Genomic DNA, 26,912 nt, shown 5'->3' with positions numbered 1-26,912 from the left:
TCACCTTTCTGAATAAATGATTACGTTACTCTATTACATTGACAAGGATATCGTATCAACGAGGTGTGAGGTAAAATTACTCTGATCAACTATAATTTTAATCATTCTTTTCCTATCCCTTTTCTTTACCAGAATTCTATAAATTACACCTTTACTAATTATTTACTCTGTAATTCACACGTCGTCTTTCAGAATTTTATAACCTGACTCTTTCTTTATTTTACTATAATTCATATTTAGCATCCCGAATTAACTTAGACAATACTAATAAAAAAATATTTTATTATAATATATATATTATTAAATAAATACATAAATTATTCTTGTTCTTCTTGATTATTAAATAAATCAATCAAAAACTAATTAGATAGTTATTAAAGGGAGATAGAATAGCAGGACTAAAAGGTAAAGGATTTATCTTCCTCGCCAACCTTTAGTCAAAGCAAAGATGGGTAAAAAGGATTTAAAAAAATGGATGTAAAAAAGAATAATATCAGGATAGATATTTTAGCAATTTATTCAATTAATTAAAATAATATCAGAATATAAAAAAGAATTATAAAAAAATAGAAAATCAGATTATAAAACCCTGAAAAACAAAGTATAAATTATTAAATAAGTAAAACTTATACAACTGAATTACAATCAAACACTATATGTTTTTTAAATATTTTAGCTACCATATTTAAGTTTCAAAAATGAGAGCAGCTAAACAAATTTAGAAGTAAACACTTTTAAACGGCATCCAAATGCTCAGCTTTGTGAATAATTTTCTATTATAAGTAATTAATTTTCTTGAACAAGTAGAAGAGTATTCAATTATTCTTTTGGAGTTAAAATGAACTGAAATAGTTTCGATCGGAAAAACTCTTATCAATTTGGCTAAGTGGGATAAGAGGGTCTATCTGGGATAAATAAATCTTTCCCAAAAGAAAATTAGGGTGCAAAAGGCGTGATATCACGTTGGGATAGAAAAATTAAGATAAACCAGTTTATCCGATCTTTGTTGCCGTGAGATTTAGTGGGATAAGAAAATTGGGATACAGCCTTGAGTTATCCTAATTTGCAATAGATCCAATTACCCCTCTCAAAGTTCTTTTATCAAACATTTTATTATGTTAAACAGATTTTTATGCTTATATATATATATATATATACGAAGTAAAAATATTTTAGTATTTATGATGGTATCTATATAATGTAAATTATGAGGAATTCAATCAGAATATTATTTTTTTTGACAGAAATTCAAAAAATAACTAAGTAGATCATTATAATAGTTAAAAAATAAATGTATGAATATCTATTTACATTAGACCATGGAATGAAGTCAACATTTGATTATTTTACATCCACCCCAATTATCACAATCAAACACCATACTTGTATCTTATTTTCATCCAGTACATCTTTAAATTTATCCTTATTTTTAAACCAAACAGTATAAAAAGGAAATTGGGATGCCAACTTCCTTTGTTCCAGATAAGTCCTCATTTTATATCTACCCTAATATCTTTCTTATCCCGTAACCAAACCAGTGCTAAAGCACAATTTCGTGTTTATTTGTAATCAAAATACTAAACTAAGCCACTTTCCAGCTTAAGATGTACTGCATTTTTCACTATGCTTTACCCTAAAAGAAAGAACATAAACACAACAGTGAACAGTTGGAAACAATCATCTCTTTGAAGTTGGATATTGCACAAGATGTTACTTTGCTCCTCTTATTAAATATTGCTTCTATAGACATTGTAACAGAGCAATTACTTATTTACAAGATAATTTATACATGACAGTAGCATATGAATCAAGTTTCATGATCCATGAAGCAAACTGCCATGATGTCATGAATGATCATTGGCACGATCTTTTCCCTCTGGAAAGCAGCTTTTGCTCAATTACATGAAGCAGGCATCTTTGATGCCTGAAGCTTTTCCCGATGCCAATTCCTGTTACTTATCCTGGGGAGGAAACAAAAATTACAATATTAATTGAGAAGAATATAGGCATAAAAATAAATATAAGCGAGATGGTTGAATAAAACTACATCAAATAGGCCAAATAAATGATAAAATATAAAAAAGGACTCGGAGTAACATAATCCTATTTGGAATTTGATGCCGAACAACATCAATGACTAATAGTGTCTATTTAATATAACATATGTTTTAGTTTTTACACTCTGTCAGTTTGCCAACAGGAGAAAGCATATTATATTCCCAACCATCGATTCCGAAAGATCTTTTCATACTTCTTTCAACTATCGTAAGGAAAGCTTTCAGATAAACGAATTCATCAAGAAATTTCGCAGGTAAAGCTCCAGTCATCATCAGACTATATAGATATAGAATTACATGAAGGGAGCAGCATAGTAAAACAGGGGAAGCGTACTTTAATTGTGAAAAGGACGGTGGTGTCAAAGATTTGCTGGCCAGGAGTAACCTTTAGCCCATCTACAAATCCAGCACGAGGAGACTTCACAACATGCTGAAACCAGTGATAAAGAATATCGATAAGCTTGAGAAAGAAATTAAAACATGTAAAGTTGATAAAACAATCTTTATGAACCTCCATCTTCATTGCTTCTAGGACCAAGATAGATTGTCCTTCCTCCACCGATGCACCATCCTCTACCAAAACTTTTACTACTAAACCGGCCATGGGTGCCAAAACACTCCCTTTAGGTTGAGATGTCATCTCAAAAGAAGGTTTAGACTGCGAAGCATCATCAACAGATTGCTCAACCCTTACAGTTTGCCTGTAGTGATGATGATGTTCGCCATGCCAGATATGTATGTGTTTGCTGCTATCCTAGTGACAATGGATCAGCAGAACAGCTCAGAGATATGAAGTTCACAAAAGGAAATATTTTTCATCACTATGCACTACATTTAATGGCCTCTACAAATATTTTTCATCCCTATTTAATGGCCTCTATAGAAATCATACTAATAGCAGGTAAGATGCTGACCTTTGAATAAAATGCTAAAGTTACATTTGTTTGCAGGCCACCAGCATCAACTCTGTAATCATTGTTCCCTATATGCACAACTTTGACATCCAAACCATGAGAATCACCATTTTCAATCTGGTCATATATAGAAATGACATATCAGAATTTCCAGATCTTAGATGGATATAAAAGTGCAAAGCAAGAGACAGCAAGGAACATCTAGTCAGAACTTTCAGATCTTAGAACAGAATCAACTCTCTCCCAGTGCCAGCTGGAAATTGGAACTACTCCTTAATCTAAGATGCATCCTCACAAGAAAATGTCTGAAAGCATAAGGGACAAATTCCTTCATTCCAACATGTTGTGAATAACAAATTACCTTATTTCACGAGATTTACTACCTTAACAATGAACTGCACACATTTCTTTCAAAACTAGAAATTAGAATGTTCAATACATAATTTGACCTGAGTCAGATGGTTCTATCTGATTGAAAAAAAACCTGACGTGTTTCAAATAGAAATATGCCTGCACAATTTATTAATCATTTGATCATGTGTTACACATTTGCTGGAGTATATATATATATATATATACACACACATATGTTACCTCAATAAAATAACTTCCATCAGGCATATATGTAATGTCGAGTCTCAAAAGCTCCTTGCAGAAGCCATCAAGCTCCTTATCCCACTCGAGTTCCACTACACTTTTGTTAGTGTGATGCATTCTAAAAGGTGGATGAGTATACCATAAAGAGAGATGCTTGTTCTCATCTGCAACATATTCAAGACACAACATCATATCATAAAATAACCTGCCACTGCAGCTCGGAGGACAGAAGATACATGAAAAGGTACAAGTAACCTACTTAGAGATTCTCTAGAAATGATGTTGTCCTTCTCGGAAATGCAGGCAGCAACCAACATAGCGCCAAGCTCAGCAGCTGCTTTGTCAGGTGCTTTGTCAGTAGAATCTATCTGAAGATCATTTCGATAATGCTCGATAAAATGTGTTTCAACTAGGCCATTCTCAAATGCCCAATGACCTGCAAGTCCTTGGAGGAACATTATATTGGTTGGCAAACCTGCAATCTGCAAAGACTATAGTCAAGGCATGCCTGAAATGACAATATATTAGAAGTACATGTTCAAGTGCTTTGAGAATAGCTTTAAGTTTTCTCCAGGAGGAAATTCATCAAACTTAGCCCTGGCCAAGCCTGACTTTAATAACAATGGAAAGGAAGAAGGGTCCACAGTATGCATACACGGTTAGTGCATGTGTTAAAAGAAAAAAAGAAATGCACTGTTAAAGGGGAATACATGATTAATTTGATACTTCCCTCTGCAATAGTTTTATCTTATCAGTATCTACCACTACGAAAATAGATTAAGTACCATCCAATTTTATAAGAAAGGAGAACTATGCGTTACATTCTTGAGTCATGAATTTTGCATTGCTAAGTCAAACAACAAGATAAGCATCTAAATTACATTATTATATTTTTTGATTATGCAATGTTACCCAATGGGTGTCATACTGCTAAATACAAGTGAAGAAGCAGTCAAAGTGAATATCTCAAAAGTTCTAACATCCATCCAGAACAGCTAAAAATATCATATGCACCTGAAAGTTCAACAAGCAGTTCTTTAGCTTGACTAATGCAGCATTGCGACTTTCACCCCATACAACGAGCTTGGCTATCATAGGATCATAATGCATGCTGACAGTGTCTCCTTCCTCTACTCCCGTTTCAACTCTGACTGTTTGAGAATTACATATTAGAAGGCACATTTTAACATCAGAAACACAAGGTAATAATCTCATTGGTCGTATGACCTGTTGGGTTCGCAGGAACTGGCCGATAGTGGTGTAGGGTTCCAGTTGCAGGAAGAAACCCTCTTGGGACATTTTCAGCATATATTCGAGCTTCAAACGCATGCCCTAACATCAGCACAAGATAGTAAATATCATACTATCTAGAAGTATTTCTTTGCACAAACGATGGACAAGTTATGATATATTTGAAGAATACCATATGATTTTACCAAATGAACTTAAGAAAAACAATTGCACAAGAATATAACTAAGCTAAACATTACTATCTACCAATAAAACTAGTGCGTGAAATTATGCAACTAAAGTTTACCATTTAAGGGCACTTGTTCCTGGGTAATTGGCAGAGGTTCTCCATTTGCCACACGAATTTGCCACTCCACTAGATCTTGACCAACAACCATCTCAGTTACAGGGTGTTCAACCTTCAAAATTTTAATGTAATAAATCAGGTAAATTTGTTACATCAGCAGGATTTGCAACTTTGCATCATAATGCTCAATTGCACATGCACATGCCTGTGCAGACATGCATAATAAGCTTTTCAAGAAAAAAAAATCGACAAGACTAACTGGCACATGAACATGCAGATGCATTTTGTGAATTGTGATTCATTTTAATAGATGACCTTATTTAAGAGACGATCTTTGGTTCATGATCCTAAATTACGAGCCAATCACAAAGCGAATTTTATTGTCATGTAGCCTTATATAATTAACTGAGCCCCTATATTTGCTTGATCTATCCTTCAGTAACAAATTGGGTACACATTTCTAGAATTCAATAGTAGGACGACAGCCAATAGTTCAAAAAATTTGCCAACTCTTTCATGGAATATTCTCAACCTCAAGTTCTATTATACTGGATACTATACTGTTGGAAAATTCTTGGCATCTCCATTCACATAAACACTCATACTCATGAGCTTCTCAAGAAAGTTATTACAGTACTAAATTATCCAAATTATACCTGAAGACGAGTATTCATTTCCATGAAATAGAATTGGCCTGAAAGGGTATCCATTATAAACTCCACCGTTCCAGCATTGTGATAACCAACTGCCTTCATACAAGTGGAAAAAGAGTCTGAAAGAGTACCCACTTGTGCAAAATTTTAATGTAATTACATGCAATAGACAAATGCTGAAATTAGTAAATAATACAAGAGGAGTATATATACTAGCATTCCAAAGTAAAAGTATGGGCCACAAGTTTGAAAGTCCAAAGAAAGAATACGAGAACATCATGATAGTGAAACTAAAACACAGAATGGCCACATTTAAGATATATTGGATAAACAAATGTACAGTACAAACTACAAAGTACATACAAAAGAACTAGCATAAATTTCACGCTGTATAATTTTACTAAGAACATTCATTGCCAAGCAACACATCACAGTAGGGGTGTAAGTGAATCAAGTCTGAGTGAGCCAGTTTCTGCTCCAGCTCGGCTTGAAATGAATTTCAGACCTTTTAGGTTCGGCACATCTACATTTGAGTTGAGCCTAAACCGTGCCTATTTCGAGCTCAATCTTGAGCTCATTCAAGTCTTACGCGAGCTGCTCAATTTGAGTCTTCCATGAGCCAATTCAAGCATTAAACAAGTTGCACGCAGTTCAGCCAGAGCTCTTTCAAGCCTTGAACGAGTTGAGCCTATTATGGAGACACATGAGTCATTGGACCATGATCTAAGATTTATGACCTGTACATAATTTATATTAAATATATATTAATAAATAATAATTTTGAGTTTATCGAGCTGAGCCTAAGCGAGCTGGCTTGTGCTCGAGCTTAGCCAAAATTCATTTTGAGCTTGAAATTTGGCTTAGACTTGGCTCATTTATATTTAAGTTGAACCCAAGCTGAGCCCAAGCTGAGCTTAGGTTGCTCATTTATTTTGACAGCCCTAATTACAAGTCCTAGGAGATTGACATTTGGAAAATACATCACAACAGCAAAGAGGAAAAAAAAAAAAAAGGAGTAACTACAAATAATAAGGCGCTAACCTACTAAAAATTTCCAGTTAAAATGAGTAGAAGAAAATTGAAAATCAGAAGAATTTTAACACAAGTTGATTGACCAATTGACGCATATGCTAGAGCTTGCAGATGATGCTATTTAAATAATACAAAACTATAGAGTCTCATATCTGTCTCCTTAATTTTAAAAAGTGTTGGTCTGCAAAGAATATATAAGAGTACATAATTGTTATATTTCAATTGGAATGAACTAAATTTTATAATCCTTATAGTAATATATAAGATCGAAATGAAGCATATCACCTTGGCAGCAGAGACAGCAGCTTCACCTAAGTGAGACTGGAACTCATTAGTGACATTTGGCTGCAGAAATGGAATTGGTTAAACTATGATCAATATACTCTAAATTTCGAGCAATTAAAAGGAGATGGAGTCTACTGCAGGAGCTTCTTCAATTATTTTCTGGTGCCTTCTTTGCAGACTGCAATCTCTCTCATACAGATGGATGACATTCCCATGTTTGTCTCCGAAAACCTTCATGTAGTAAAGACAGATTACATATAACAGTAACTGACAATGATAACTAAATCAATAAGCTTGCACATTACTGATGGTCACATGAGTTTGCTGTTTACATATTATTTTTAGTCACAAGCTAATTATAGACTAGGCATTATATTACATGCAGATAAAAATGGTTCTACCAAAAACGTTCCAGGATAGTTGACCTTTCTTTCTCACGAAGGGCTAGATCCTAGTGCATTAACCGTTCAATTTCTAAAATAGAATAAGCAAAATGTGCATTAATCGTTTAAATGCATAGAGTGAGATGATAACCATTCATGCAAAATAAATATCTAGATATCAACAGGCAAACAGTACTAATCAGATCTCAGTTCAGATAAATTACTCAGAAATTCATGTCAACAAGATCATAGGAAATACTGAAAGTAGGCAATGTCTGGCTATAAATCTTCTGACTTACAACAGCAGAAAGAAAGTCTGCAGATTTTAGTGACGTTTTCATAATAATATACTTTTACAGAAGCAAGTATCTGCCGGATGATTTATACTATATGAGCACAAATGTCATATAGAGAACAGATGAGTTAGCACAATCAGAAATGTTCATTAGACCAGGGCAGTCATTGATGGAATCTCAAAATGACCATCCTTTAAGTTAACCAATTGGTGATTGAACCGTAGAATTCTGGTGCAACATAAATGTTACCTGGTCCTCATGAGAGGGTGTGGATGCAATAACCAATTAAAACTTAAATAGATCAAAATGACTTGCAATAAATACAGCATATGTTTTATTAGGTACAAGAAAAGTACAGTATGATGTTCCAAAATATGTGATTATGCAAGGAAAAAAAAGATAAAAAATCTAATAATCAGAAATTTCAACAACAAACAGCAGGAGATGATTTGTTTACTATTTGTACCTGAACTTCTACATGTCTGGGTTGAGTTATATATTTCTCAAGCAAGATCGTACTTATGCCAAAGGAAGCTGCAGCTTCGCGTTGTGCTCCCAGAAGAGAATCAACAAAGTCACCAGGTCCTTGGACTATTCTCATTCCCTGGAGAAAAAGTACCATAGAATGCTAAGACAACAGAAGAGACCTAGGACAAAAGCTTGTTGATAATATGCATTATTCACATAGTGTTGCCATCTGGTGTCTATGAAACCAAGTATTCATCACCGTTACAACTATGACATAATGATTTTGCTACACATAAAGACAGTAGCAGGAAAATATTGCATCAACATTTTATTTCATTCTCACTGTTAACTTCTAAAGATGATAGTAATAAACAAGTCCCTGTTGATGTGCGTTTTTCAGGTCTGTTAAAAGTGAATTTGGAGGTAGTGTCAATGAGCCAGAAACCATGACCTATAAAACTTAGAAGAGCTTGCATCACACATAAGTTCACAAAGGATATGATCAATATATTTGGTGCTAAGAGAAATTCTCAGTTGCGAATCAGAATCAGCACATATGATAACCATAATTGAATATGAAATAATTACAATATACAGCAGCCATTTAGTTTTAATGCCACTTGCTCTACTCATCTGTTAAAGATGTCATACCTTTCCCCCACCACCATGAGTGGGCTTTATCAAAATTGGATATCCAATCTTTTCAGCCTCAGATTTTAAGAATTCAATGTCCTGTTCAGCTCCATGGTAACCAGGAACGAGTGGCACCCCAGCTGCCCCCATAATCCTCTTTGACGCACTAATATTGACACGATGTGAGAATATGACTAAGTTTTTGACATCTCATATCAAACCACATAAAAACAATTTATATAGTACATAACATATATTTGGGGAAATCAGAAGAAGATGAATACCTCTTATCACCCATATCTCGGATGGCAGATGCTGGAGGCCCAATAAATGCAAGCCCTTCATCTTCACAAAGTTGTGCAAAATCAGCACTCTCTGAAAGGAAACCGTACCCTGGATGTATAGCCTACATTATACAATGTAGATATCCTAAGATAAATGTAGTTTCATGCATAAATCACCTTATTCCAACAACAAAAAATGAGTATGGTACCCAATGAGGCAATGATCCTCCCAAAATTGATTAAACAGAAAAGTTCTCTTTACTAACCCAAAATTTAGACTCTATTTAAATAGGATTACAAATGATGAATTGATCGGAACAATATTAACTCTGTCCCTGACGTTTACAAATTTAGATCGAGATTGGTTCCCATGGTTTCCTTTTGTGTAAAAGAGATCCTGAGGTTCACAATTTTGAAAATTTTGATCCTTCACAGTGATCCCTCTGGTTTGCAACTTTTCAAAATTACTTCCTATTGATTGGAGCCGTTGGCTTGAGATTAATCTTTATGCCATAAGTTAATTCTAAGATGTTGAAACCAATACAGGCATCTCTTTTACAAAAATGAATCCATAAGGGCCAATTCTATACATCTATAAATTTCTCGATCAATATCTTAGAAATGAAACAGCAATTACAACTTAAGAATATAGTCCAATAGGATGGGCGGATAAACTAAAATAAGGAAAGGAAGAGGAAAAAAGTGAAACCTGGGCCCCGGTTCGAAGGGCGGCCTCGACGATCGCGGAGGCGTTGAGGTAGCTGGACCGGGCCGGCGGCGGCCCGATCCGAACCGCCTCGTCTGCCGATTTCACGTGGAGGGAGGTCCGATCCGCATCGCTGTAGACCGCCACGGTTCGGATCCCGAGACGCCTAGCGGTCCGCATCACCCGGCAAGCGATCTCCCCCCGGTTCGCCACCAGGATCTTCTCGATGCTTCCCGACCCCTTCTCCTCCCTAGTAGACGAGAACGACGAGGAGAGGCGCCTCGAAAGGGGAACTCTAGAGCTAGGGTTTAGAATTGGAATTCGAGGTCGGATCCTTCGGCGAATAAGCGACGCCATTGGTGTACTCTCGAGCTCGCTCTCTCGCTCGCTCGCTCGATGCGATGGGAATTTGGATGGAGGAGGGAGGAAATGAGCGGAGTAGCTCCTTTTATGGAGGAAGTTTGACGGCTGGGATTGCTTCAATTATTATCGGAAGATGGATTGGAGGGGTGCGATCTTCTTATTAGTAGTGTGGATAAGGTCGAATAGTAGAGTACTTCGCTCTTATCTATCTTACGTGTTAGGCGGGTGTACACAGTAGGACGACTAGACCAAACTTCTTGCAACTTTGAAAAATTATAAGGATTAATTGTATCTCTATCTCCAAATTTAACATATTATTTACTAAAATATGTATAAAAAATTATTATTATATTTTAGTGGTTAGATGCTTAAGTTAAAAATGACGAAAGAAGTATAACTTTTCAATAATATGTTAAAAACAATATAAATTAATAATTTTGGCAAAATAATAATAATAATAATAATAATTGCACATAGATTATAATTACAAGGAAGTTAAAATATATTTTCCTTAATAACTCTTTTGTATTATTACCTATATAAAAAAAACAGTTTATCGTTACAAGTGTGTGATAAATACTTCTATTGAAATATCCAAACGGTTGGGCTTTCTAGGCCTCTAGTTTGGCCCAGCCCAATGTATATAGCGCTGTTTCAAATATTGATACAGTAAATAAATTCGAGAATAAATAGCCCGTAAAAGATAAAATCCTCATTTTATCACAAATAAGTTTTATATCATAAATACGCCACCGATGTATACACCCAACCACAACCTATCCCACCAAACCTAATTGATGCATGACAAGGACCACCTTCTCACTCGTTTATGCTAAACGTGCAATTTATCACTTAGATGATATAGTTTATGGTGTTAATTGGGAGTTTATTTGCACGAGAAACACCCTCGATTTTTAGTTTGCTCCTATTATTTTTTACACAATTTTTTTAATTTAAATATTATATTATATGTGTTTAAAATTTGTCAATCCACTTAAATAATTTATATGAAAATTTAAAAGTATCTATAAGAATTGTCTAAGTTTTAACAAGAAAGTTATATATAAGTCGATTACCGGTTTAGGGACATCCAAAAAATATATTATAAAATTGAAAAATAAATTATATGTAAATTTATTGGTAAATACTTCAATGTATTTTTAGAAATTATAAACTTAATCCAACGGTTATAATAGCCAGTTTTCATATCTGGTACCGGTTTTCCGGTACTGATTCCAAAACCACATTATGTAAGAAAAATAGTATATTAGTTATGAAATTTAATTACGTGTGTCTAACTTTCTAATTTTTTTTATTATACCCTTAAAGATCTTAACCATTAAATCTTCATCAAACTGATTGATAAACAATTAACTTTATAATACTAAAGAGAGCGCTTCACGTTTTTTTTTCTTCCGTTAAGATTTATCTCTTAAATATAATTATGCATTAATTATAGGAGATATTATTTAATATTAAATAATTTAAATTTGATTATTTAGAGATAAACTTCAATTTAAATATAATTCTCTATCTATTAAAATTTAATTTAATAAATCAATCTTAAACTAATGGGAGATATATATAAATAATAAAAAATAATCAAAAAGATAAAATATAATTAAATTTTCATCAAGCTAATTGTAAAAGATATCAATACCCTTCTTTCGATATATATACATTACTCCCAGTTGATGATATATATATTTTTTACTTGATAAAATATTAAGATAATATAATTGTTAAAAAATAATATGCAAGATTATATATCTAAAAAAAATTACCTACTAAATCGATAATATCTTTTATTCTTATTATATTTTTAAATATCTTAACTATTAGATCTTCATCAAATTGATCGATAAAAAATTACCTTTACAGTAGAAAAAAAATGGTTAACTCTTCTTTCTTTTCCATCAACTCGGTGGGCAGCTCTATAATCTTCTCTAAAATATATCTAAATCGTAACAATAATATATTAGACACATTAAATAAATGCTTGGGGGTGGCTACTCTGGTCCAAAACTCTTATGTGTAGGCTTCTTCAGCCACCTCAATTCCGAGACAAAAAGACAACAGAAAACAAAAAGGACGAAGACTTTTTAGTGTGATCATGAGAATCAAAATCATTGGTCGGCTACGGTCCCTCCCTACGCTATTTCTCATGAACACGTATGATGATGACAGATGGAAAATTACTCGATATGATTGAGGGAGTAAATTTTCTCCATGATCTAATAAAAAATAAGCCTAAGCCAATGCATGGATTCATTAATTTCAATTCGAGCTCGCCTAGAGTTAGTTCCAAGCCTGAATTAAACAGTAAATATATAGAGACAGGTATTCCATTTTATTATTGTCAAAATAAAGTTTTTATTAAAAATAAATTAGTATACGACATAAAATATAATTTTAATAAATAAATAAATATTTATATTCTAGAATAAAAATATTACGGTGTTCAGCTGTTATCTCGGAAAAAGAGAAGAAAGTTTAGCCATATGACCACAATCAATTAAGATGGAGCTGGCAATTTAAAGTTATTTTAGTCGCTTAGGTATGGAGTCATGGTCACCCCCTTGTCACGCACCTACCTGAACTCGGATCAACGCAATATGGCGTCGGAGGCACGCAGTACGAAAGGGGAAGTTATGGTTAAAATTGACACATCCCAAGGGTAAACCGACAATATAATAAGTTATAAAAACATGTGGTTGTTTGCAAAAGTTTGCTAATAATTCTTCTTAACCTGGAACCTTTGGGGGTGGTAATAAGAATTGAAGGAATTGAAGGACCTTTTTGCTAAAGAAAAAGTTTAAAATAAAGAACCAGCATCAGTGTATCTCAAGTAAAACCACCACCAGGCAATGCAATCAAACAAGGAAGGATGGTTACTAATTTTAATGCATCTATCGATTCGGCGAAATTATTGGAATTAATTGTTATCCGTCCCACTATTCACTGCACTATTCCAAGTATTAATTATTACTCTCCATCATCGTCCAACCACCCAATCCCAATTCCCACTAGTCTGCCAAAATTTTAGCATCCCAATTCCTTTTAACTCTTCTGGCTCTGTCTTTGTCCTTGTGCTATGATTTCGCTTTCCTTTTTCCTGTGCCCTGCTCCGGAGTCTGTACGTGGGAACAGAGGAGGAGTTGTATAAGAAGAATCTTTACTGGCACAGAGAAATCATAGAGGAGAAAGTGGGAAAAAAATCCTTCGTTTGGTTCAGAAATGGGCTGAGAGTGATGGGCAGCAGCTGGATCTTTTGGTGCAGCTGCAGAGTTGAGACGATCCATTGCCGAAGTTGGTCATGGTAGTTGCCTTCTTCTTGCAGAAAGATTGGTTTTTTTTAGCCCCCTTCTTCTTTGGACAATTTTTGGGCATCTAAGATTTTTTTTGCTGGTTTTTTAGTGATCTTTTTCTACTTCACGGTTACCCGATCTTTTGTGTTGATTCCCTGGTTTTGATTGCTGTTGATCTGAGTCCTCTTTTGCTATACATATTGGTGTTTGGATCTTTTTCCAAGTGATGGGGGAAAGAAGATACATTTCGTTGCAGAACAATTAAAGGCAGATGTCGGACTTAATTTCTTTTTTTTATTTATTGATGATGTTGGTAATGATTTGCTTTTGTTAAAAGTTTCTTATATTGAAGTGCAGATGATTCTTTGCTTCTCTATCTAATTTCTTTTCTTCAGGTGGTTTGGTTAAAAATGGAGGTAATGCAAGGTGGTTTCTCTGAACCTTGATTGCAATTTTCTTTTCTTTTGAGGTACTCTTTATTCCTTGGGAAATTTAGAGTTAGGATTTATTATCCAAAATTTAACAATCAAATCCCAAATCCACATTCTTTTCTTGCAGGGTTTCTGAGTAGCTGTAGTAGTTAGTATTCAGTTCTTCTTCCAGTTCGGATCCACTGCATTGGTTTCTTATCGTACTGGTACAAGATAAAAGTCTTTTTCAAACCAAATCTACTGTTTGTTTGCTGCTTGGAGTAATGGCAACTTTGTCACATACTGAGTCCAGACGCTTGTACTCCTGGTGGTGGGACAGTCACATGAGTCCCAAAAACTCAAAATGGCTTAAGGAAAATCTTGAAGGTAATTATTTGTGCATTATGCTTAAGAAGCAATTACTTATGAATTGTCCAATCTAAGGGAGCTTCGGCAAGCGAAAAGCATTTTTGGGAAGTTTGAATTTAGCGGATCATACTGCATGATGCTTCTTAATCATGTCAATAACAAAATCCTTATGTGCTCTTTTTCTCCTGCTAAAATTATTATTTACAGTTGAAGTGATCACGTTTATGTACATGCTTTAATACCAGATATGGATAGTAAGGTCAAATCGATGATCAGGATCATCGAAGAGGATGCTGAATCCTTCGCAAAAAGAGCAGAGATGTTCTACAAGAGACGCCCTGAGTTGATGAATTTGGTCGAAGAACTTTACCGAGGATACCGAGCTTTAGCAGAGAGATATGACCATGCAAATGGCGCACTTCGACAGGCTCATCAAACAATGGCAGAAGCTTTTCCAGATCAAATCCTATTTGAATTGGATGATGAGATATCATCTACATCTGTATATGAGTCAGACCCGCATAATCTTGATATGCCTGATCCACTCATTCCTGCTTTGCTTGGCCCTACTGATCTACATAAGGACACTAAAGGTATGTCTTGGACAATCCATTTCACCAGAAAAGAATAGGAACTTTTAAAGAACATGATCCATTATGATAAATGAATGATATGGTTGCAGTTGGAGAAGAAGCACTCCAGAAAGAAATATCAAGGTTATTACTAGAAAACCAAGATCTCAAGAGCCAAATCGCATCACAATCAAAGCGCGGTGATGAAGCTGAATCAGCAGTTCTCTGTCTGAAAGAGACTCTATCTGAATCAGAGGCTGAAAATGAAATAGTATTATCAAACCTGAAGGCTGAATTATGTCAAACTCAGGAAGAGTTAAAGAAGCTTAAAGATGAGGTGCAAACTGCAGTCAATAGTTTAAGCTGTGCTGGTGAGAGGTCCCTAATGCTGGAGAAAGAAAACCAATCTCTGCAGACAAAAGTGCATGAGCTTAAACAAGAGCAGCAAGAAGAACATAATGAGAAGCAAGCAGAGTTGGAAAAACTTAGAATCTCTATACAGGAAGAGCATCTACAAAGAATGCAGGCTGAAATGGCTCGTTTAACTTTAGCAAAGATGCTAGAAGAATCTCAAGAAAAATTGAGAAATTTGGTTCTGGAGATTCAAGGTGAAGTAGGTAGGTTGAAAGACATGGAAACTAATAAAGTTAGAGTAGAAGAAGAAATAAAGAGTATTAGGGAAGAAAATAGAATGCTGAATGATGAAAACCGATCTTCTACCGATAGGATAATTGACCTGCAGGATCAAATAATTTTCTTGAAGGATGTACGAGGAAAACTTGAAGATAAAGTGTCTCTCCATGTACAAGAAAAGAAGGTTCTTCAAAAGGATATTTCTCGTCTCAAAGAAGACAAAGCTGATTTAGAGAGGAGGCACTCTTTTATCACAAAGCAAATACAAGATGTCAATTCAAATGTAGAGTCACTTCAGAAATTAGTACAGGAGTTGAGAGATGGAAACATGGAGCTAAAAGATATCATCAAGAATCATGAGGATCTAGAAGTTCATGTTGAGATTCTGAAACATTTGGAGATGTCAGAAAAGAATGCAATGTTGGTAAATTCTTTGTCAGTCGCAAATACTGAGTTGGAAGTATTACGAAAAAAGAAGAAGACATTAGAAGACTCCTGTGTATACCTCCACTCCAAGATTTCCACCCACCAATCAGAACGAGTTCTGCTGGTCTCGAAGATAGAGACTATATCTCAGAATATGGAGAAAATGTCAGCTCAAAATATTTTCTTGGACAATTCCTTATGTGACACAAATGTCGAACTTGAAGGCCTGAGAGAAAAGCTGAAAGACTTGGAAGAATCCTGTCAGCATCTTTGTGATCGCAATTCCGTTCTTCTATATGAAAAGGAATCTCTTGTCTCTAAGGTAAATGATTCAAGACATTTCTGCTTCTCTCTTCTGCACTTCAAACCATTCAGTCAGTCAGTCAACAGGACTTGTTTTCTTCAAATTTTGATGATTGACTTCAATAATTTGGGTATTGTTTGCATTAAACAGTTTAAATTTTATGTTGGAGCCCCTAATTATTTTGTCTACGTAACACCTGATATTTCACAAGTTCTATTTTCTATTAGTTATGTCTATAGTTTTTATAGGCTGGAGGCATTCTTGTGAGCTAATACTTATTCTGAATTTATGTGCCAGGTAGAAAGCATTAGCAAGACTCTAGAAAACTTGGAAAGTAAATATGAAGAATTAGAAGGCAAACACTTGAATCTAGAGAGGGAGAAAGATTTGACCTTCCACCAGTTCAAGGAAGTGCAAGAGCTAATGCGACAAGAAAGGGAGGAGTGCAAGAATCTTGTCCACTCCAGCAAGGGACAGCTTAGTGCTTTGGAGAAGCAGATCTGCCTGCTGCAAGAAGAAGGCCACCGTCGGGAGGAGTATCTTGAAGTAGAACAGCAAAAGATCATAAATGCTCAAATTGAGGTTTTTATCTTGCAGAGATGCTTATGCGATATGAAGGAAAATAATTTGATCCTCTCAGTGGAATTGCAGAAGCATCAAGAGAAGTCAATGTGTGCAGAGAAACAGAATTTGGAACTCACAGGGAAGCTAGCCAACTGGATTAGTTTGATTTTAAAAGTACTTAATCTGGATCACAAGTATGGTTCTTTGGATGGTATGAAAGATGATTTAGCTTTGCAATTAATTTTGCATGAGATTTCGTACTTGTTGAATAGAGTTTCAGATGCTCAGGATGTAAAACAGAATCATATTCTTGAGAAATCAATTGTTACTCTTCTGCAGCATTATGGGCAGGAAGTGGCAGATCTGAGATCAGAAAAGAACATTCTTAAGCAAGAATTTCAGACAAAGACTAAGGAAATGTCACTGCTACAAAGTGAAAAGCAAGAGCTACTTAAGATAAATGAACAGTTCTCTCAGGAGAACCAGGCTAGTTATGAAAAAGTGGCAGAAGTCCAGGATGAAATGAAGCTTCTGGTTGATCAGTTATCAGACTTGCAAGAGTCTCGCAGTTCATTACAAAGTGAAATAACTAAGTTGCAAGAAGATAATTCCTCTATATCAAGTACACTTCATGACATCAGGGAGAAAGAAAAATCATTGAAAGAGGAGTATTTTGTTATCCTTGAAGAAGCAACAACCATGGAACATTTTAATGGGATACTCAAAAGCGTCTGCTATGAGAAGGCATTAAATTTATTGTCATTGTGCAACGAGTTTGATAGTCTTCATGAGAGTATGAATAAGATTTACCAGGAACTCAGATTAATGAATGAAAACATAGATGCTCTGCAAGTAGAAAACAATCACCTGAAGACGTCAGTTGGTAGTATGAACAACTGTAATTCTGCTAAATTCGAGGGTGATCTTAATGCAGAACAGGGTATGAGTGACCAACTGAATGGACACATAAATACAGAAGAGGGCTCTGTTACACTGAAACACAGAGATGTATCACAAGCTAATCAGATGATCCGACAAGCACAATTTGTAAACCTAGAATTGTGTAGAAATCTTGAAGGGGTCAAGGTGGTGAGAGAAGATCTAGAGAAGAACATTACAAACTTATCAGAAAACAGTTGGAACATAGAAACTGATATTTCAAGCCTTCATAAAGAAAACAAGATGCTGAGAGAGGAGCTTCATAACTTGCAGGGTGAATTGGAAGAGCTCAGAGGCAAAAGAAAGAATCTGACGTTTGAACAGCAGAAAGGAATGGAAGTGGTTGAGTCCTGCACTACAGAAATTGCAACCTTACTAAGCAACATCCAGTTTGCTACAATTAACGCAGCTCTCTTCCGAGAAAAGGTACTTGAGTTAATAATGACATGTGAGAACTTTGAGATGAGTGCCATGGTAGAAAGGCAAGTGCTAAAGGAAGAAGCTACTCGGAGAAATTTATATGTGGATGTGTTGAAGGAAAAGCTCAGTGCAATCAAAGTACAGAACAGAAGATTGAAAGTGGACAAGAATGCAGATTTTACCATTCTGGGATCCTCACAGAATAATGCCGCCGACCTATCAGGACAGAATGCTGCGCTGAAAAAGGGCCTTTTATCATCAAATAAGCTGGAAAATGAGGTATTCTTTTCTCCATATTTAGTATTAGATAAAAGATATCAGTTTTTGTTATCTTTTTGTTGCATCTGGAATCATCATCTTGTGTTTGTGTAACCACTAATTCTCTTTACCTATCTACTTTCAGGGAAACATATTGACCTCATTTCAGCTGTTTAACAACAGCGATAAACTGAGTGAGTATCATAATGCAATAACTCCAGCAAGAAACTTGGAATTGCAACAATTGTTTGCAACAATTAAAGCACTTCAAAAAATGGCAATGGATACCGGAATTCATTTAGAGCATGAAATTATTGATTTCAGCTCTACTTTATCAGCTGCACAAAAACAAATTGAGATGTTGAAGTTGAAGGAAATCCTACATGATGACTTTGACGAAGTCAACTATAAGCAGATGCTGAAAGATATACAGCTCGATCTCATTCAAAATTCTTCAGAATCCAGCAATAGTGGTTTCTCTTTTGAGGAAAGAAAGATAGGGAATTCAGATGAAACCAATGACCAAATGCTGGAATTCTGGAGAATAGTTGGACAAGATGGTGACAGCTACACACAGGAATCTCCAGAGGTCAGTATGCTGCACAATATAGAGCATGCGGAGATTGATACAATGGAGATAAGTAAGGGACGCCTCTCTTGCGATCTGTTGTCTGAGAAAGAGTTGTGTGTTGACAAGCAAGAATTATCCAAAAAAGTTGGTATAGAAACTCGTCATGAGTGGAACAAAAGGGTCATTGAGAGACTCTCTTCTGATACTCAAAGGCTATTAGTTCTTCAAGCTACTATACAGGAACTTAAAACAAATATTGAATCATCTGAAGAACACAGCAGCACTTCATGTTTCGAATTAGATAATGTCGAAGGAAAGTTAAAAGATGCTGAGGGGACCATCTTTGAGTTGATTGATACCAACAAGAAGTTGATAAAGAATGCTCAAGACTTAACAGCATCCCCTGACAATCTTTCTGGCGAAAATTTATCTCTCAGCAGCCGAAACCAAAGGAAAATCTTAGAACGGGCACGGAAAATGTCAGAAAAGATTGGAAGGTTGGAGCTTGAGCTTCAGAAGATCCAAGATATCTTGCTAAAATTTGAAGAAGAGCATGCAAACAAGAGAACCAAAACTGCACCTTGGAAGTCAAAGGTTCTTTTGGTAGATTATCTGTATGGAAGAAGAGGTAGCCGGAGACCAAGCAAAACCCCTTGTGGTTGTCTAAGGCTTACACCAGAAGAGGACTAACTCTCTTCCTTCTACAAAATATGCTAATCAACCGAAGATGTAGAAGTGTATTACTTGCAAACTTCAGATTTCAGTAAGTTATCTCCATAATTTTATGCTAACTATCTTTTAGAGAAGGCTCTGTCTCTCCATTACCATATTTATCTTATCTATCTTAATAGAGATGTTATATTGCCTGAATTGAGATTGTAGATAGTACGCATGATCCAAAGAGCTGCTCAGGTTTTTGCATTCCATGCATCCAGTAGCACTTAAGATATAATATAATTGTCTTATAATATTAATGTGCCAAGATTTAGTCTGCTGCATTAAATTCTTGAATCCCCTATGCATTGCTGCTCACATTGGTTGTTTATAGTCAAACCAAACTGACCCAGAAATAACATGGCTTGAGCCAGTGCATTTGGGACAAAAGTTCCACCATCTATATGTTTCTTTTTCTTAGCTTTAAGAAAGAGCATGTGGTTATTTAATTAGATATGATAGTGAAATCTCAACTAAAGAAAAGAATCCTCCCTATTAATCATTGAGTCTAACTTAAAAACCTTAAAGACCAAAACCGTAATCCAGAGTTAATTAGATTGTTTGAACAAGTTAAACAATTAGTTGTGAAACCAAGCTATGACCAAGTAAACAAAGGAAAGAAAGAAAGAAGAAAAAAAACCCATCAATTCAACAACCCATGCAGATAACTCTTCTAGATGCAAATGATTAGCTTGCTAGTTCCTTTTATGTGGAAAAGTACTAAAGAGAGACAATTTTGCAACCTTCTACACAATAATTAAAAGCCAGTGGCCATGGTGAGGGTCATAGCCATACCAAATACAATGACATGCATATTTCTGGCATTTGAGGTCCTAGTTGGAATTTGCCAATAAAATTATCACCCAAATTATTTTAAATTATTCTTCGTTCACAAGATAAATTCAAATCTCCTTGTAGTGCAAACCAGGCTGGCACTATTGACTCTTGACCTAGAAAAGGTCAGGGAATTTCTAGGTGAGACAAACACATCCATGAATAACTCCTCCTTTGGAAAGAGCCATTGTGCACGTTGACATCATTTTGTAAATGGAAAATTTAACTCTCTCTCTCTCTCTCTCTCATTTTGACAATTTTATCCTAACGCATCTCTTCTTTGATCCTCTGAGCGTTTAAAATTAATTATGTGATAGAAAAAGAGATTTCTTTTAAAGGAACAATTAGTGGAAGGGGATATTTGGAAGGTTTTATATAACAGAGGAGGATTAATGTTCCATGAAAAACAAATTATATACAGTCTACGTATAAAAGTATTCAATAATTCTGCTTAGACTTTTTTGAATGATAGCCTTTCTAATATATCAACACCTAAATTTGAGTGAACAATATTATTTTTTTGTTAAAAAAGAGAGACATATATTAGGAAGAAATAAGAAGGGGAATATTAGAAGAGGCTACGCCAGTAGTTGGCAACCAATAGAGGAAGCTTCATATGATCACCATATCCGAGAGAAAATGATGCTGTCGCAAAATCCAGGGATATTATTTAGGCCTGTCATTCTCGACGTCATTTGCCGCGGAAAACTACGTTTCAACATTTTACATATATAAATTTTTAATTAAAGAGAGAACTATATATCAACCTCACAAACCAACCTTATTAATCCATCTCCTACCAAATTATTAAAAACTTGTGAAAAAGCTTCCGTATACCAACCCTGCCACCCACCAGGTTCATGAATGATCGTCAACCTTAGTACACCGGCGGCGGTGGCGGCGGCGGCGGCGGTGGTGGAGGAGGAGGAGGCGGCGCGATACACCCGTTGGAATCGCAGTACACCGGCGGGCGGTGGAGGAACGCCATGCACTCCTCCTCCGGGCGCTGGTCCGGGCGGTATGCAATGCAGTTCTTACGGTCGTCTTTCCGGCGAATCTTGGAGCAGGTCTCCGGCTCGCCGCAGAAGTAGTTGTACGAGTAGGTGAAGTTCTTGAGATGCGGCAGCTCGCAGATGCTCCCTGGTATCTCCCCGGAGAGCTGGTTGTGGGCGACGTCGAGCTGCTCCAGCTGCTTCATCTCCCCAATGCTGGCCGGCAGATGCCCGACCAAGTTGTTGAAGCTGAGATCCAGAACGGTGAGCTTGTTTAGCCTTCCGATGTCGTCCGGTATGCAAGAAGTGATGTTGTTGTTCAACAGAATGAGCTGGCTCAAGGTGTTGGCCATATTGAGTAGACTTCTCGGAAGACACCCTTTAATATTGTTGTTGGCTATGACGAGAACCGACACCGGCGAGTTGCCGATGTTGTCCGGCAGGGTGAACTGGAACTGGTTGTTGTTGATAAAAAGCGCGTCGTACGGCCGGTCGAAGACGGCGGGAGGGACCTTCCCCTCGAACATATTAAACCGAATGTCGAGAAACTTTAGCGACGGCAAGCAGAGCACGACCTCCGGGAACGGCCCGGAGAATCGGTTGTTGCTGATGTCCAGCTCGTAGAGTAGCTTCATCTCCCGGAGGGACTCCGGGATGCAGCCGCTGAAGCGGTTGGAGTTGACGTGGAAGAGGGCGAGGTCTGAGAGGAGTCCGAGCTCCCCCGGGAGGGTCCCGGTGATCTTACCGTGGTTTATGTCGATCCCGGCCACCGTCAGCGTGCACGGGTCGTCGGGCGCCGGGGCGCAGAAGACGCCGGTGTAGTTGCAGACGTAGGGGCCGCACCAGTTCTTAGTGATGTTCTTGGGATCGGAAGTTATGGAGTGCTTCCATGCTTGGAGGGCGATGTAGGCCTTCTCAAGGCGAGGGTTGATGGGAGAGAGAGGAGGGCTGTTGGGTTGTGAAAGAGAGAGTAGAGGGAGGGAAAGGAGGAGGAGGAAGAAGAAGAAGAGAGGAGTCCTAGGAGTGCTCCTCATTTTGGATTTGTTATGGGACTTTGGCTTCTAGGTGTAGGAGTTTATATAAGTTTGATTACGTGAGGTATTCTGTATATATGTACATGTTTATAACTAGCTACTATTATCTTATTGGATGGTTGACTATCCTTTTCCTTGGAATTTATGGAAGGTGAGAGGAAGATACAAGATATTATCTATGGGATATACGATGCTTGCTTTGTTATTTTGATCATCAATAGAATAGAATTAATGTAGAGTTAACTATTTTACTACAAACATTCTTATTTCATTTAGGTGGCACTATATATCTCTTATTACCACCTAATTGTGTTAACAGAAAAAAAAAAGAACATCAAATTATCATTTTATTTCTAACTTGTTTTCTTCTAAAATAAATGTAAAATAATCCTTAGAATGCATTGATTAGTACATGGACTTAGTATGTTTTGATGGATGTTTTATTTTTGCAGGCTGGCAGGCAGGCAAATTATGACCATTGAAAATTAATTAGTATTAATGCTTGATGTCTAGAATACTATTATGTCTTATTTGGAGGGGTCGACATTAGGATACAGATGTGTGCAAGCATGTCATGTCAATTTAATTTTCAAATGCCATTGGTAAGTGGGAAAGAAAAGGTCAGTTGCATTCTTTTAATTTAGAGACGCGTTCAAGGTTCCAATGTTTTATTATAAAATATATATCTTGGTTGAAGAATATTAATTATGAAAATAATTAATGCATGCACATATTTTGGAACATCTATAATTTAATTAATATTAAAAGTTTTAATTTAGTATTTAAAATTAAGTACATATGTTTTCTATAACTGATAACACATCATTTATAGGTGGAATGCACACTAAAATTTATTATTATAAGTTTAAAAAATTAAATATAATTAAATTACAAAAGTTATTATGTACTTTTACAACAAACTTATTTTATTGGGTTGCATTTTAATGTGAAACTGACGTTTCATAAGCAACCAAACATTGTGACTGTAATTAGTCACATTAAATGGACCTCCTAACTTTACTTTATAGTCATATCAAAGATAACCCTTAAGGTGAAACTTAACTTCTTAAATATCTTATTTAGTTGTTTCCTTTTGTTGAGAAAAAAGGAACTTAGTTGGCTACTTAATTATCTTCGCATGAAAGGATATTAGAGTATTTAATTAGAAATATTGACTTGCTAATAGCATTAGCTTGTGGGGTGAAGCAAATTAAAGCCATAAATACAAGACAAAGTCCACCTACGTAACTCTTGCATGCCCATAATATTATTTTCTCCTCGTTTTGTATAATTTTATATGCAACCTCATTATAATAAATACTGATTAATTTTAATACATCTTTTATCACTTGTTTTACTAAGTAATTGTAATCTTTTTTTGTTTCAATCATACAAATAGTAAATCAACATCATTATCTACCAATATCAACATCACTAACTCAAGATAACATGCCAAAAGTTACAAAGAAAATTATGTCCTTTCGAGAATTGACATCTGATCATCTGAAGTGATCATATGAATGTTATCCACTCTAATTAGGAGATCACTCTAGGTAATTAATTTCCATCAACCTTGAGAAGATTAGAAGACATCGAGACGACTAAAGTGAATACTGTTGATATGTAAATAGATGGGACTGGCAACAACAAACAATGACAAACACAAGGACAATGACTAACAAATTTTGAGCCACTCTTTGATTGATATCCTCAATCTCTTCATAGATTTTGTGAGGCTAAATCTTTTGCTGATCAAACTTTTAGCGTGTTTTAGGTTTCATTTGTTTAGCTAACCCTTCTTGTAGTTTATAGTCGTTAGCTATCTAAAGTAATGGAATTAGTTAGGGTTGTATCAAGTTGCAACAATGACATTGCTTCATTCTTTCCTTAATCCAATGAATGGTAATCTCCTAAATTATGCCAATGCAAGTGGTATTAAACCGAGAATATTTTGCAGTTTTGATTTAACTTGTCGAAAACTGCTAGAGTTAGTCAAAAATAATTGCATCTCGATCGTTTATATAATTGTCGAAGCGCCTTTATTTGCGACGGTGGTTATGCATAATGATGTAGTAGTTGGTGATAAATCTCTATCCTTGTTCAGAGGCAGTAGGATTTTCCTTTTTATTAATGGCTCACATGAACTGTGATGGTATAGTATAACTTGATTTCTAAGCTATGGAGTAGGCTAAGTCCGAGGTATTAATGTAAGCAAAGAAATCTCTTGCCCACCAAAAATCCAATTGACAAAGTCCTTTGAGCTAATCTTTCCTCTTTTTTGTGAACCCCACTTAATGCCATAAGCTTTTGAATTGTTTCAATTGTCTTTGGTGCTGCTGACCTCTTAATAGTATATGCTCTTATGGTTGGGAATACTAATCAAGCATAATTAAGGATTTGGAGATAACTAATAAACATAAGTATTGGGTGAATCTCTTAGCTGTTGAAGTGCAATTTATTTTGTTCAGTGGTTGGCTTCTTCAACTATATCATAACTTTGAATATAGTTTGCGTATAACATATGTATAAATCTCATGAATTATTTGAATAGGTAAATTAAGCAAAGAGAAATTTGTGGTAGTCCTCACCTACTGTGAGTAGTTAATGGTCCTCACCTTTGATAGGATCTGGTCTAAAGTAAGAAAAAGATTAGCTTTCCCACGTTGAGATTATCCTGATGGCAAAATTGATGGAATAATTCTATTCTATGCAATTTGATGAAGTACTTGGAGTTGCCTTTGTCCCCCCAAGTTCAAACCTAAATTTTCAATAAAATAATTAAAATCTTTCATCCTCAGCACTAGCACTGCACTCTACTAGGGTTGTTATATATATATATATATATTTGTTTCTCTTGTTCTAAAGAGCCTCTCAATCACTGGATTCCAACCCTAGTGAGCATGTATTCCTACCATGGCTAGCTTCGTTTTAAAGCTAGCTTTCAACCTTTCAAGATTCTTATAGTTCTAGAGAGCCTTTTTAATAGTTTGCCTTACTGTAGTTCGATTTGTTTCTCAACCAAATATATAGTTTAGGATTATCGTCAAGTCTCTTCTTTCTTTTCATGAAAGCAAATTCATAATCTCAGTAGATATTATTTGTGTTAATGTTGTTCAATTGAAAGGTGAACAAAGCTACGCTGATTTAGGTGTACCAAACAAACGGATTAATAAGTTGTCTTCTCTTTAGCAGACCCAAGTAGTATTGGTAGCTTAAGTTAATATTTTTATCAAAATGAGCACATCCGATTTTAAATCTCTTATAATATTAAATTTAAAAACGATTCAGTTTAATAGAAAATCAGTCCTGTAATAGATGAATTTGATTACAAATGGATTGAGTCAATCCATATTATTCTAACATGTTAATTTCGAGTAAATATGAATACAATCTGTATCCCATTATTTGGGTTGAGTGAAACTCAAGCATGCTTTTATCTTTTGCTCCATATCCATATGATGAAGAGAGGAGTTTGAGATCATTATTCACTTAATAGTCTCCCTGAGTGTTTATGAGTGTTTAAGATAATTGTAACAAAATCTTATGTCTTATTATCTTGAGAGTGGATTTGATTTTCATTATAAAGTTAAACAAAATTCTTAAGTACTTAGTGGTTGCATCGTAGCTTGTAATAAAGGTTACTGGAGCAATTCACCCAGTTGACTTTGAAGTTCATATTTTATAGACTTTTATCCAAGTGTGGTTATAAATACATAGTTTGAGCTCATTGTTGTCCGTTCGACACACAACGTGTTGTCGTTGCTAGCAAGATATATTGGGAATAGATTTTGTGTATTTTGATCAATTTGGTGCTTCTCTAACCTAGTTAATGTTAACATGTATTTAGTTGCTACAAACTGTAGTTTTCACTCTAAGCGAAGCTACTTCGCTCTTCTCTCTCCCAGGAAAAATGAGTTATAAAAGAAAAAATAAAACAATTTTTAACGTGTAAGGAAGTTATTATTTTTATTTTTAAAAAAAGAAAAATTCATCAATTGTAGACCCACCGCAATGGATCTAAGATACACCACTAAGAGTAAAAACGGGTCGGATTAGCTCAGACTCAACTCGACTCGCTATCTGGTTCGATTCGGATCGAATTTAGATAAAATTTTTTTATTCGAATATAATTTTCGGATTTCCAGATACGGATTGGATATATTTTTTGGATTTAAATATATATATATATATATATTTATCTACATATTTTTTAAATAATTTATAATTTACTTATTTAAATAATAAATATTAATATTACTATTAATAATATGTTATATATTATTTGTAGAGATTAATTTTGCTATTTTTATATGTATTTGATATACAATAATTTTTGTTTTAAATTCTTAATATTTT

General features: G+C 35.3%; 3 protein-coding genes across 5 annotated transcripts; 1 reads left to right on the top strand and 2 right to left on the bottom strand.

Moving 5' to 3' along the window:
• Nucleotides 1–1,660: 1,660 nt before the first annotated feature.
• LOC140762704 (methylcrotonoyl-CoA carboxylase subunit alpha, mitochondrial) lies at nucleotides 1,661–10,271 on the bottom strand. Its single transcript, XM_073100607.1, has 16 exons — nucleotides 9,849–10,271; nucleotides 9,140–9,261; nucleotides 8,874–9,021; nucleotides 8,221–8,358; nucleotides 7,211–7,306; nucleotides 7,076–7,135; nucleotides 5,762–5,854; nucleotides 5,106–5,217; nucleotides 4,796–4,900; nucleotides 4,583–4,719; nucleotides 3,828–4,050; nucleotides 3,566–3,732; nucleotides 2,972–3,088; nucleotides 2,569–2,811; nucleotides 2,392–2,487; nucleotides 1,661–1,961 (listed from the first exon to the last, which is right to left on the bottom strand). The coding sequence occupies exons 1-16, from the start codon at nucleotides 10,200–10,202 to the stop codon at nucleotides 1,953–1,955; spliced, it is 2,220 nt and encodes a 739-aa protein (XP_072956708.1). The 5' UTR covers nucleotides 10,203–10,271; the 3' UTR covers nucleotides 1,661–1,952.
• Nucleotides 10,272–13,282: 3,011 nt separating this feature from the next.
• Nucleotides 13,283–23,149, top strand: LOC140762279 (protein NETWORKED 1D-like). 3 transcript variants are annotated; one of them, XR_012104714.1, is made up of 8 exons: nucleotides 13,283–13,527; nucleotides 13,912–13,985; nucleotides 14,075–14,313; nucleotides 14,541–14,888; nucleotides 14,978–16,248; nucleotides 16,528–18,432; nucleotides 18,557–19,745; nucleotides 23,009–23,149. XR_012104714.1 is itself a non-coding variant. In XM_073099988.1 (7 exons), exons 3-7 carry the CDS (start codon nucleotides 14,211–14,213, stop codon nucleotides 19,670–19,672), a joined length of 4,743 nt encoding a protein of 1,580 aa, XP_072956089.1. In that variant the 5' UTR covers nucleotides 13,284–13,527; nucleotides 13,912–13,985; nucleotides 14,075–14,210; the 3' UTR covers nucleotides 19,673–19,852. The 3 variants fall into 3 exon arrangements, 2 of the variants coding, with proteins under 2 accessions (XP_072956089.1, XP_072956090.1); XM_073099988.1 differs by lacking the exon at nucleotides 23,009–23,149 and having other exon boundaries at nucleotides 13,284–13,527; nucleotides 18,557–19,852; XM_073099989.1 differs by lacking the exons at nucleotides 13,912–13,985; nucleotides 23,009–23,149 and having other exon boundaries at nucleotides 13,284–13,527; nucleotides 18,557–19,852.
• Nucleotides 21,162–22,590, bottom strand: LOC140762281 (leucine-rich repeat extensin-like protein 6). Its single transcript, XM_073099990.1, has one exon. It carries the CDS (start codon nucleotides 22,554–22,556, stop codon nucleotides 21,408–21,410), a length of 1,149 nt encoding a protein of 382 aa, XP_072956091.1. The 5' UTR covers nucleotides 22,557–22,590; the 3' UTR covers nucleotides 21,162–21,407.
• Nucleotides 23,150–26,912: the final 3,763 nt, after the last annotated feature.

This window comes from Typha angustifolia, chromosome 7, assembly GCF_048772165.1.
Source record: "Typha angustifolia cultivar Huaian chromosome 7, ASM4877216v1, whole genome shotgun sequence".
Lineage (NCBI taxonomy): Eukaryota > Viridiplantae > Streptophyta > Magnoliopsida > Poales > Typhaceae > Typha > Typha angustifolia.
The sequence above is the reverse complement of the archived record's forward strand: the minus strand, read 5'-3'. Positions and strand labels throughout refer to the sequence as shown.